General features: G+C 33.4%; 1 protein-coding gene across 1 annotated transcript; it reads right to left on the bottom strand.

Moving 5' to 3' along the window:
- Positions 1 to 1,148: 1,148 nt before the first annotated feature.
- LOC146933246 (beta-galactosidase 9-like) lies at positions 1,149 to 14,260 on the bottom strand. Its single transcript, XM_085704989.1, is given in 20 exon segments — positions 1,149 to 1,391; positions 1,394 to 1,498; positions 1,658 to 2,009; positions 2,226 to 2,434; positions 2,767 to 2,874; positions 4,206 to 4,316; positions 4,887 to 4,984; positions 6,298 to 6,413; positions 7,085 to 7,317; positions 7,822 to 8,025; positions 8,452 to 8,573; positions 8,686 to 8,773; positions 10,044 to 10,149; positions 10,669 to 10,757; positions 10,967 to 11,110; positions 11,665 to 11,757; positions 12,056 to 12,122; positions 12,971 to 13,083; positions 13,201 to 13,296; positions 13,870 to 14,260. Coding segments are annotated over 20 exon segments (2,775 nt in total). The 5' UTR covers positions 14,158 to 14,260; the 3' UTR covers positions 1,149 to 1,358.

Raw genomic sequence — 14,260 nt, 5'->3', positions numbered from 1 at the left:
AATTTGAGACTTATGATTTAAATTTAAAACATCAACATTTTATGGTATACTTTTTTCCAATGAAATTTATTTTTAGTTCCGATAACTTACCATTCTTTCATTTTTTTTTTGAAAGAACTGTTGTAGTTCTTATTTTATGTAATCCTAAATACTGTCAAGTAGACATTGTAATTGATGTGACATTTACGTGACTTATCATTATTTTTGTTGTTGAAACAATCACAAATGAAATTAAACGATAAATAAATTATTCACATCATTAAACTATTCTCTTTTTTTTTTTTTTAAATATTTGTGTGAGTCCCCAAATTTTTTTAATTTGGGATTGTTCATGGACAAGTATTTCTGAAAATATTAACATTTTTGTTATTAAACACATTACTCATCTTTTTATGGTGGTGGTCGGGGTTCGAACTCCAACCTTATATATATTATGCATTGTCCCTACCAACTGAGCTAAACACATTACTCATTTAAAGCAATTAATAAACCCCTTCAAGAAAAGGAAAAGGGCAATTAAGTAAAACTACAATAGAGAAACGCAAATGCAATACACACGAAAATATAGGAAATATGCACACAATAATAGCAAGCATCACCGCAATCCCTATCAAAGCCAAATACATTCTGGTGAGTGAAACACCTCGTACACTCCCATGTCACCACCCGCAAAAGCAAAAAAGAAGATATAACAGAACAAAGACTATAGACAAAAGAGTGGAAGAGTGAGAAATACAAGAAAATGATAAATAGATTGAAATAACAAAATTGTCATTCAGAGACAAAAAACGGTTACTTGTGTGGAAAACTGTGAAGGGATTTCCAAGTGAATGCTGGCAGGAAATAGTTTCATTTCTAGAGAGAAAAAAAAAAGATATTTAATCGTTACAAAATGTAAAGTTCATTCACACCAATAAATATACATAAATATACGTTTACTAGACCGGGGAGAAACTTCTCTTTCTCTGGGAGGTACAACCAAAAATCAGGAAAAGCTAATAATCAATATGCACATACTATAGTAAAAAAAATAAAAAAATATAAGAAGTCATGATTTGAATACCACCAGATTTTAAAACATGTTTAACATATTCTGATTGTCCAAATTAAATGCCACAATACTTATTTATATTATTTAAAAGGCTTGATTGAATATCAAGATGCTTTTTATTTATTAAATCATTTGAAATACACTCAACCAAGGATCTTTTTTATACAATCAACCAGTGAACATATACAAGGGATAAAAATCTTTTTAGTACATTGCTACGTTTGTTTGTGTATGTACATGGCTCATACCAAACTTGGAGCCAAAAACAAAAGACATACCGAACTCATTTTAGAGGATGTTTACAGCCTCAAAGTTGAAAGGAACCATTAGTGATGGTGATGTGCACCTTGCTTCCACAGACAATGTTTTCACAACATCCTGGCAGGGGTCACCTCCGAATACATCACTTGAGATTTTAATGGAGCAGCTCCTTTTCCCCAGGCAAGCCTTCAAAACGTAAAAAATATATTTAGAGGGTCTAAAACCAAAACTAGCTGATAAATATACTAAAACCTCGGGGAGCTTTTGCTTTCTTGCAGAGCCATATGTCAACTATTTTTAGCAAAAAAAAATTGTGTAAAAAAGGAGTGTGGTGTGGAGTTTTACCTTGGAAACTATAGATTTTGAACTAGGAGCATAACAGTTCCCTCTAGAAAAACTCTGACAACTACCTCCAGGAGTTCCAAAGCTAGCAAATGTTATGGAGGAAATTATTTTTCCATCTCGACAGCGCAAGTTCATTTCAGGTATCATATCATTTGAAGAACCTTCTTGTTGACCAAGGAGACTTGCATTCAACAACTTCTGCATAGGTGGATAGTAGGATTGTGACACTTGAGCACAAACTGTACTGGCTGAATGTAACTTGACAGAAATTCCTAAGGGATTTCCTCCAGTTTCCTCCAAGATAACAAGGAAATTGTTGGATGCTTTCAACCATGATCGTGGCACATGGTACCTGAAGATTGACCAATGACTCAAATTTAAGAAAAGTAGCCTTGAGAATTGACTTCGGTACGCAAGTACAAAGAGTAATGTTATATCCTCATAAAAAATCATCCTGATAAATAATCATTCTAATACTTAATAATGGATGCACTGAAGTTGATATATTCAATATCATGGCAACATAAACAATGCTCCAACAACATTAGATACTTCAAAGACTACTTACAAAGTTTGAGTTGGTTTTCCACAATTGGTTGTGCACTTGTCAGAATCGTAAGCCCCGCGATAATCACAGACTTCTTGGCATCCACTTTTTGGGGAAACCCTAGTCCAATATCTTCCGATATGGTGACCATTCACCCAAGCTTGACCTTTCCCCATGCTTTCCAAGTCAAGAGCAACTGGATCATTACCATCAGGGACATCAAAGTATGTCTGCTTGAATAAGTAGAGAACTTATTTATTATTAGACAATTTTGAAGGGGAAAAAAATGCGCTTTAGGGAAAAATAACCATTAGGCTAAATTTCACCTTCATACAATCTCAATGGTGATACCATGATTTTAAGGAAGACAAATCATAAGAAGATTTGACCAAATGTATTATGGTAGGTAGAGGGAGACAAAAAAAAAAAAGAGTAAGCCGTTAAGAAAGATTTAGGCAAAAACGTTCTATTTTTAAAATTTAATACAACTTGGTTATTGTAACTATTGTTTAGCATGCCACGGGTTTGATAGATATACACCCCTTCAACTGCTTAAAATTACCTTGTACCATGTAAACGTGGAAGGAATGGCATCAGGAGTCAATTCTACCCATCCTGCATTTTCACTTTCTTCATTGTAAAATTTTAAAAACTCACCTTGAAGCCCAACCTAGGATAAACATGAATATACTGGAGTTAGTATTTTAAAATTACTATGACCTAAGAAAGGTGTAAAATGAAAGATCGCACGAGTACAAAATTTTATAGCATTAGGATGAAAATTATAGAACAAGGAAATTAACTTGGAACGAAGATAATGAAACCAAGATATAACAAGCAAACACACCACTAAAGCAGCATTTTAAGCTTAACAGAAATATAGTGACGAACTCAAAGTTGAAATTAGTATTTTAAAATTACTATGACCTAAGAAAGGTGTAAAATGAAAGATCGCACGAGTACAAAATTTTATAGCATTGGGATGAAAATTATAGAACAAGGAAATTAACTTGGAACGAAGATAATGAAACCAAGATATAACAAGCAAACACACCACTAAAGCAGCATTTTAAGCTTAACAGAAATATAGTGACGAACTCAAAGTTGAACGAAGATTTCTCCAAAAACAGAACAATTGAGAAATTCAAATGTGTGCCCGAATATTACCATGACAATGGAAATTCTTGAAGACATACTAAACCTCAAACAGACAACTTGACCTAATAGTACAATGATACATAACCAGAGACAGAGATTCAAAAGCCATTTCTATGCTAGAAAATATTCTCTTAATCCCACTTATATTAAGAGATGCAAAGACCAGTGGACCTAAACTATGACTTCCTAATGGCTCAAAATTTAACAGTTATTACCAATATTTCCCTCATTCTCCCTTCTTTTGCAATTCTTGTTTACATCAATAGAAGTTCTTTTTTTATCAAATAATATGTTATCTATCACCAAACTTTATAATGCATCAGAAAACCAGAAGCGAAAACATTCACAGACATATGCAAATACACACAAAAATAAAAATACATACAATACTCATGTATTTGCCGGACGAATCTATGATATTTATACTAACTATACAAGTCTATTTACGGATAGAGTACAAGTAAAACCAATAGCATGTACACAAAGTACCTACATTATGGATGAACCAATCTGGATGCATATATAACTGATTGAAGGACTTTAAAAAAAATTGAGAAAATGTTTGTTTGTCATTCATTTGGATTCAGAAATCCGACAGTAATATGTCATTTGGATTCAGAAATCCGACAGTAATATGTCCCGAAGGCACTATGTACTAAATGAGAGGAAGAGATAACACATATATGGGATTGCATGCTTAGGGTAATATAAAAACTGTGCACATATACTGACGGAGACTACAGATGCAGTGTACTACTTGTAATAGTATTTTCCTCTAGAAAGCAGTTAATAGTTCACATAATTCTTTTTGATCATTATGGATCTCAAAGACTATATACAAACCTGGTAGGTCCATAATAATTTCGAAAGATCTATGTGCCCATTTTCAAATCCAGTGATCTTGATTGTACCTCTTATTCCAGCTCCATCTTTCTCAATGAAGGCACCGTAATTCTGTAACATTGTTTAAAATAGTGCGGAGTATAGTAAAGTGAATAAACATTCTCCCTCAGTTGTTTGATACAAGAGTAAGTTGAAGAAAATAGAAAAAGAAGGCATAAAAAAAAAATACAGGTGGAAATGAATATGATATGCATATTTTTGTGTACACATTGGACAATGCATACCCACTCTTTCATTATTGGATAACCTTCTAATAGACAACTATGCTAACGTGTAAATCTCTACCACTAATTTACATTGGTGACAACAAAATCATTCTCACATCATTAAACACATTTTTATAGGGAAAACTTTTTTATAAAAAAATCCAGTGTCAAATTAAAAGCTCCCAATATATATATAACATGTTCATAATTTTCTATTGTTTACTAATCACGGATTACTTGGCACTCCATAAATCTAAGTAAATATGAAAATTCAATGGTTGAATTGAAAAAAGTATTTCATGTGAAGTTATACAAATGCTAGTGTATAAATTATGAAATCTTACACCAAAATCAGTTATTACCTACTCTGCAAACTTACACACACAGGTCAAAGAAGAACGGTATATATTTTCACCTGCAAGCCTACTGTTTCAGTTAACAGTGTTAAATCATTGTAGCCTGGCCAAAATTGAAGAGTCTGGACCGCCTTGACCCAATGGCCAACAACATTACCTTAACTTGGAAAGAAATAGAATTACATGAATATATAGAGAAAAATAAATAAAGATTATACTTCTAAAGCATAACAGTTATGATATAATTGATGCTTGCATTCGGGGAAAAGAAGTACCCATTGTGCGTCACAACATTAACCTTAATATTCATTGTTTACAAAATGTCAACTAGAATCACTTAAATGAATGAATATTAAAAAAAAAAATCTTTCAAAACTAAAATTTATAATCAAATCTTATTCAGGATATTAGAAATGTATATAAAAATTTAATTGAAAATGAGAAATGCATATAAAAATGTACGTTGAAGTTATCTAAAACACAAGCCAAGAGGCGAGGACAAAATGAAAAGCATACAATTTAAGCAGTAGTTATCTCAAATCCCATTGGTGAGAGGAAGAAAAGAAATACATTTAAAATGTATGTCGACGATGCTAACCAGATCCTTTTCCGAACAGACGGGGATTGGTTGCATAGATGAAAGAACTGTCGAGGTATGATGTAGATTATGGAGATATGGTAGGATATTTCATTTGGAGATTTGATTTATATTTATGACGATAACTTATTTTTAGGATTTTTTCTGTATATTTTGCAATTAGATAATTAGGATCATATCTTTAGATTTAGCTTAATCATTTCCTTAATTTTAGCCTATCCTTGGATCGACATATTTGAGTACATTTTTACCTAATCAATTTATCAAAAAATACAGTTTTATCTATTATCCTCTCTTATTTCAAGTTGGTATCAGAACTCACAAGTCACGACCATTGGGCCTGACAAATATGTGCAAAAACCCTAATCGTTTCCCCGATCCTGTGGTCCTAGAACTAGAAATCCCAACAACTGTCCCAATGGATTCATAGATGTCAGATCGGCATGACCCCGCCACCATCCACTCGCCCATACACCACCGCACTATTCTTTCTGTCCAGAAGCTTGATACTCACACGTCTCAACCATATTAGGTTTTTTGAGAGGATGATAGTGTAAGATTATGAAAACCTAGAAGTGTTCCAGGACTTTCTAGTCAACCAGTTATTAGCAGATATAACTGACAATCAGTTATTAGCAGACTAGTTGGTTAGTAGTTGTTAGTTATAGTTCTGTTACTTTGAGCATGTTGTCTCAGTATCAATAATATATATCTTATTTATTCAGTATATGAATCGATTAATATCAGATTCAATCTAATATTTTTACCAGAAGAAAATTCTCTCTTATTTCCTTTCCTCTCTTCAATAAAGAGTCTTGCAAGTGAAACTACACAATAAAATGCATATTTTCAGTACCAAAAAAATTAATTACCTATAAGTTGGCCATTTACAAATACACGCAGTATATCACGGACACTGTCTATAGCAAGTTTTGGATGAGCAGCATTTTCTTTCCAAAACAAGATATCACCATCTGAAACATATATTCTGCATTTTGTACACAAATAAATGGAAATGGAATCAGAAAATTATTGAATTAATATTTGACTAAACTCTCGAGGAAAAAAATCAATAGCATCTTTATGAAATTCAGAACATGGTTTTTTCGAGGAAACCCCTTTGGAAGATATACAATGGGAATAAATGAGAGCTCTTCAGTTTTGGCGTCATTTTATGCACCCAATATCTTTTATTCTTAATTTTGCAATGATGGATCATCGATATCTTGTTCTATGTATTATTTCTTGTATTCCTTTCCTCTTTTTAGGTATAAAATCATTCACAAGCCTTCACCAAGCGTAAGCTCTTCCGAAATTTGGTTGTTGACAAAGTAAGAAAGTTTCTATGACCAAGTTGTTAACTTAAGAGTCTAATCTTTGTTTCCCCCATCCTATTATAAAAGTTGAATTTAAGCAGCAGTGGTGTGGGCTTGTGTATTGTCAGCACTTCAAGTCTGCGTTACTTTTTACCTAAAAGCTTAAGCTTTAAAAAATTTATCCTTGAAACTAGAGCTACCAATAACAAGAAAAGCAAGAATTTTGTCTTTTTTTTTTTTTACAGTAAAGTGTGTACACACGCATATGTTAGAAACAAAATGTATAATATGCTTTGCAAATAAAATGATACCCACAGCAGAGTATTCAGGAGTGCAGCATTACCTGGTTGAATACCAAAGATAGTCAGATTGATCTTTTGTTACATTTAAGTGCTCCCATATACCTTTTGCAGTGAAACTGCTGTTACTCCATATATTGATTGGCTCTTTTGTAGTCATCCAAGACTTTGAGATATGGGAGATGCTATTGTGGTGTACCAATTGCTGGGCTTGCAAAAGATTAGATGTGAGTGGCAAATCGGACCCTACCAGATTGACTGAAGTCTGTGCTCCAACCTGTGGAAATTTAACTAAAGTTTTATACAATCACAATATAAAATTGGTGGAGATCCCAATTGACTAGTAATATGGCCAATTATTAGTTATAAGGAGGGAGAAACCCTCACTCATGAGCTAACTTTTGCTTTTTAATTAGGCTTGGTATCAGTGCTTATCTTAGATATGTTACTGGCCGCACCCACACACAGAGTCCGTTTATATAGCCTTAATGCAATAAATACATGCCATTCTACTTCTATTTACATGATACAATGTCTAAAAAATAAACTGTACAAATACAATAACTACAAAGATCCTAATCATACTTCCAACAAGGTAAAACTGTAATTCATGACATCAAGGGTACCGCCGAACCACTCTAAAATTCATCAAGATGGTGCCCACGGAAAGGGAGAGAGACAGAGACACTGATAGATTACTAGGTTTATATATATGTGAGACATAAAATGATGTCATGCAAAACTTCTTGAAGCACCAAAAATACACCCTGCATAAACTAACCTTAGCAGTATTGAAAATCGCACTCCTGCAATCTGGCAATATGCTCACAGACCATGGTGGTAAAGTGTATGTCTGACCACGAAAGGTCACAGTTGCTGCTTTACGTTCATCAATGTTGGCAAGGAACGCTGAGCATTTGTTAGAGATTTGAGATAGAGACAAGTTCAATCCTTCACGGTGGACATTTTCCTGGTATACATGTGCCTGAAATTATGCCACCCATTTATCTCGTACGATTAGCTTCTTAGTTCTTATCTTAGAGTATCCTACACTACCTTATTATCTCTTAAGATTGGTTTCCATGTTTCTTTGTAAACATCATGATTTGTTTTCCTACTTAATTAGGGTTTGAAGTATTGTATTAGTACGAATGTGGATTAGTACTTAGCCTTGTCTCAAACTATACTCATCAATCATATTAAGTTATATTCACAATTCAAAGTCTTCATTTTTTTTCTTCCCTCTTTATCTAAAACCTTATAACTTCAACATGGTATCACAACTAATAATAGGTTAATAACTATTTCAGGCTTGGCTCAAACCTTATAACTTCCTCCATGACATTTGCAATCACTAAAATAAAATAAAATAAAATAATAGGTTAATAACTATTTCAGGCTTGGCTCAAACCTCCTGCTTTGAACCCAGTTTTATATATGTTGGTGAATCAGCAGCCACTAGAGCAGGCTCACAAAGCTTTAAAGCTGCATGCAAATCTTTCAAGTGACCCCATTTTGGCTCATTCAGCAGACCTAAAAAAAAGAGGTTAATCAACTGATTGTCATCAACCATGTCAACAGTCATATGAATCCCAAAATTAGCTACCATCTCAATAACACAGTCCTTTGTTATACTTCTACGTACCATACTCATCAATTGGAGCATCATAATCATAACTTGTAATTTGCAAGGGTCCCCCTGAAGTGCGGCCAAAATTTGTTCCACCAAAATACTGTAACATAAAAAGACCTGTTAAGATGCAGGCCACAGATAACTCATATACCCACAAGAAACAAATTATTAAGTGGATATAGATAAACCCAGTATAACAAATATATGTTTAAATCTCAAACTGACACACAGTGGTTCAAAGATATCACTACACTGAGCATATATTTATCAGTCATTTAAATTAAATTACTATTACTATAGATGTTAGATGAAAGTCAAAACAGAGGATACAACAACCTCTATAATGGAAAAAACAAAATAAGACAGTTAAAGCATCAATGAAATAAACACCAATAGTAATGTTTGACATACATTCCTTTACATGTCGCTTTAAAATGGGTAGTGGTTATTTTTTAGCTCCACATTGGATAATGATATGGCCTGAACAGTGTGGTTAAAAGTGATGGGAAAATCTCACTTTACAAGCCGTTTTTGTGGGGGGTTTAATTAGGTCCCAAAATAGCCTCCAACTTTTTTGCTTATGCCTCTATTCCCGTAATGGCCTTTCGCATTTTCGAATTTTTTTTATTTTTTAATTAAAAAATAAAATAAAAAATTAATTTTTTTAATAATTAAAAAAAAATACAAAAATTAAAAAAAAATTACACACGTAGCGTCACGTCAGCTTTGACTTGGTCAAAATTGGCCTGGTGGACCAAACTGCAAAAGGGGCAATACTTAGGGGGCGGTTTTGTATTTTATTTTGTTAGGGGGCCAAAATCGCAACTTCTTGAAACATAGGGAGACAAAACTGTTATTAAGCCTTTATTTTTAGTCCTTAAAGAAACAAAAAAGGTGTATTTTTAGTCCCCGGTGATAGAATAGAAACACTATTTCTATTAATAGAGACTAAAAACAAATAAAATTTAAACAGAAATCAAAATCCCAAAAAAATTGTCAATTTTATGCAAACGGAAAACTGTAATTCCTAATAAGGAACAAAAAATGATAAAAAAAAAAACTGCAATGTAGCAAATCCCCTCTAATACAAATATTGGAAAAGAATCCTTCACAAGATAACTATTGGCTTAGCAAGGTAAAGAACAATGTTGTGAAGCCTGTCATGGTGGCACCATGGTGATATGGCATGGCAGATCTGTGCCGGCTACCACAGGCCACAACGCCAATTTTTTTTAAGAAACCACAGCGCCATCGCAAACCATATTTATATGGCGGATTTTGACTGGCCACGAGAATCTGCCAGTCATAACACTAGTAAAGCAAAAAACGAACTTCTAATCCAGATAAAAAAAATTAATCAACTATCATACCATATAATAATTTTGAAGACTTCCTCCACGCTGGAAAAAACGCGCAACAGCAAATGCAAGGTCTTCAACAGGTCTATGAGGCAATCTTTCACCCCACTGTGTGTACCTTCAAAAATCAATAGGAAGCAAAGAAAATATTTATCACCACACAGCCAAATACCAAATAACTTGTGAGCATGCACATCCACACACACACACACACACGAAGAAGCACGAAACAAAAAATATATAGAAGCACGAAACAAAAAAAACATTAATTCTTCACCTTGTATACTACTTCCACTCACTATATAATCATGAGTAAATACTTCCTGATATAATAATATTTTTTAAACTACATAATAATTCTCTAAATTACTGACATCTGCATAACATAAGAGCAAAGTAGGCAATGGCAGAACATGGCACAGAGCCACTAGCCCCTTAAAATGCTACAGTGGCAGATCAGGAAGCAGCGACTTTGGTAAAGGAAGCAGAGTAAAAGTTCAATTTTGTAAAGAAATATACATAGTTAAAATAGGGTGTCAAGAAAGAGGTAATAGTTATCATGACAATTGGTAGCCACTATTGACAAACATCCCTCATATTAAAAGATAATTCCCTTGAAGGATGTGTTTGTTCATACCATCCATCCCAGTTCTCTGTCCAAAAAATTGGTTTGTTACGAGAGTTTGGTTTAAATCCATCACAGTAGTATGCATTGCATGTATCAATCTGTGGACAACAATACAATCTATGATTAATAATAATATCGATTTAACTAACAATTTTAATCATTAGTTATTCTATATAGGAAATATTTTAACTGTTTCCTTTTTTGTTTTTTTAATAATAAAAGAGAAAGACCTGAACATATTTATTTTTATTTTGATAAGTAGAGCTAAATCACAGTTCTTTTCAATGTGGAAGAGAATATAGTTTACAATATCATATGGAGCATCAGGTTGCTTGCACATGACCCATGGAACACCAGCACCAAGACTTAGAGCCATGCTAGCTGCCCATTTAACGTACTCTTTGCCTTCATTGCCATAGGAGCTCTCAAGGTTCCCATATTCATTCTCAATCTGATAAAATTCAGTCACACACCTTGTCAAACACTGCATTCTACCAAGGGACGCATCAAGTTCAACATTGCATTGCTAATTACATGACAACAAAAATAAAGCATGATCAACAATACCTAACATAAACAGTTAGGTCCACCTAAATGCTTCGAAATTTGGATTTATGATCAGAATATAGAATCAAGCATATAACAAGAATCAACAATTAAAGCCTACCATACAATATCTATTAATATATCAAATATGAAGGAACATACCCACCTTAGCTATTCAGAATGTCAAACATATTATATAACATAATAGCTACTAAGGTGGTCATCAGAAACGAAGTAACAAATTAGAAGAGAAAGGTTTGTAGAGTGTGATAAATCCCAATCTGGTAAAAGGTCATTCCAATTAAAAACAAGACACAGGTGCAATAAGGTAAACAAGATTCTAAAGAGAGTTTTAATTTTTCCTGGGATACCCCAATAGGACTATTAATATCCTTCAAATTATGAATAAAAAAAATCAAATAATCCACATAAAATCCAAACTCCATACTCTCTTCTAACCTGTAACAAAATTATTGGTCCACCTTGCCAAGAAAACAGCATTTCCTCTCTCATAAGATTCACCACCTTGGAAACAAACCGCTTCATTTCCTCCTAGGTTTTGAAAAAACAGAAGTGGATCAAAACCATGTTAAGGCAATCCTTCAAAGTCCAATTAAAAAAACAATATCCACTGAAAATATTTAATACTACGGACAAATTACATACAGCTATTCAATGTACTGTGTCGTGTTCAAACAAAAAAAAACACTTCCCCAGTTAATCGTAATCTAAAACTTGCAAGACCGAATGAAAAATTCATCACAAATACAAAAGGAGAAAAAATAAAATAAATGTTATGTCTGTTAAAATAAATAAAAGAAACAAATGTCAACCAACAAAGAATTTCTACCTTGAAAGGTGCATTATTGGTTCGAAATTCAATACCCGGGATATCACGCAACCACACCGGGAAACCACTGCAAACATAGCTCGCAAATCAATGAATACATTTTAAAATATTTATCTATCTTTTATAGAAAAATAAGCATTACTAGAGAGAAATAACGAAGCCACATGTGAGGACAAGATAACCTAAGAGCTGAACAACTAAAACATAACAAACAGAACGGATGAAACTAGGAGTGCAGCTGCCAAAATAGAGAAATAAGATAGATCTAAAACTACAAATATTTGTCACATAAACTAGTTCATAGTTTATGGTTCCATCAAAGTAGGAATTACTTCGATTTCATTTTTTTTTTTTTAAAAGCCTTCTTTCAAAATACGACCACTTAATCCTTTTCCAATGGAGAATAAACTTAAAATTGATTTTGACAATTAAAAAAGAGTATGGCAGACCATTAGCAAGCTGCAGTCGAAATCACAACTATAAAACTAAAACAAGGCGAGAGGACTCCATAGGAATTAATGTACAACTTGCACAACTCATTGTGCTGATGCAATGATATGTAGTAATCCACATCCATTTTATTTTATTTTCCACTAAGTTGGAATTATCGCTGTATTTTAACACTTACTTGCATCAATAATTTATAGCCTAAAACCAACAATTTGACTACCATTCAATTGGACATACAAAAAAAAGGCTTATGAGATCCCAAATTAGTCCTTATGAGGCTTGGAACACAAGTAAGGCTTTTTCTCTCTTAGAAGTATGATTAATTAATAATCCTATATAATGAGCGCAATCAGATAGTCACCAAAGAATACAAGGGATGTTCTTAAAGTTGTTTATCTAAATGGAAATGTTAAACTTAAGCAACGAGAAATTGTAAGATAATAATGAGTAAAGATAGAGAGAGACCCGAAGTTCCACTCGGCACATGCATAAGGGCCTATACGGAGAAAGAAATAGAGTCCATTGGATGCAACTAACTTTGCAAACTTCACGAGATCGTACCTCCCTTCAAAATTATACTGCACATGTTCAAGCATATTTATTAAATAAAGAAAATAAATAAATATCAAAGATTCGGTTGAAGTGAAAAGATAAGGCTGCCTGCCAAGATAGTAAGGAGAAATATAAATGTTGACCTGTCCTTTAACAGGCTGGTGCCCATTCCAAAACACATAAGTTTCGATTACATCTACACCACCTTCCTTGGCCTTTGCTATGAGATCAGGCCACATCTAAAATTACATGAAAAACATAAGAAAGTAAATTAAATTGTAGAAAGTTTACATAACAAATTTGATAATATTGATGATATAAACACACAATTTGAAAAGCTTAAATTGCCACTTGGCAGCTAAAGACAGCAAATGGTTGTTCAAACAGTTGGTTATATTAGATGATGAACCAATCACAATTAATTATACCCAAAAGTTATGGTTTTAGAAGAAAACAGTTGACAATATATGTCTATTATTGGACGAAATCCACGGTTGTTCATGTTGGACAGAGCAAGAACAAGGATAATATCAAATTAAATTAAATTAAATTGCTTTCATATCAGCTATAAGTTGTTTTCATAAGCTATTATACTGAACAGCTTATGGAAAGAAGTCTTTGAGAAATGGTTGTGTTGTGTGAGTAGATAAAGTCAAATTAATGATCGAAACAAACAAGTATGTCCCTGTTTTATCAGTTACTATTTAAGTGAGAGATTTTATTTTATTCCTGCTTGCATGTTGTTTTAGGAATGAAGAAAATTAGAATATTAATTAATTGTAGTAATTTGATGATATAATTAAGAAAAAGACCTCGGGAGTGGCGCGGGGATAGTGAATGCCGGCGGAGATGAGCATGCGACGGTGACCGTCGATGATGAGAGCACGATGATCGTAGGTGACGTTGAACGGTTTGAACCACGCTGCTTCTGCTTCTGCTTCTGCTTCTATAATTGAAGCTACGAAAACACACACACAAAGCCATGTGAATACCACCACCGTTCTTGTTCTTCTTGTTCCTGCTTTGGAATTGGAACAATTCTGCAACGATATCTTCATTTTTTGTGAATTGAAGCTTGCAATAATAGTGTGTGTGATCATCTTCTTCTTCTTGTACTGAATTGCTTCAATTTACATTTCCAACTACCTACCTCTCAACTCTACTTCAACGTCACTCCACCGTTATTTTGTTCTTACTGTAAAT

The sequence above is a fragment of the Medicago sativa genome, chromosome 4 (genome assembly GCF_051527215.1).
Source record: "Medicago sativa cultivar Bolivia chromosome 4, Bolivia_mono, whole genome shotgun sequence".
Lineage (NCBI taxonomy): Eukaryota > Viridiplantae > Streptophyta > Magnoliopsida > Fabales > Fabaceae > Medicago > Medicago sativa.
Note: the sequence above shows the minus strand (reverse complement) of the source record. Positions and strands in the feature narration are given on the sequence as shown.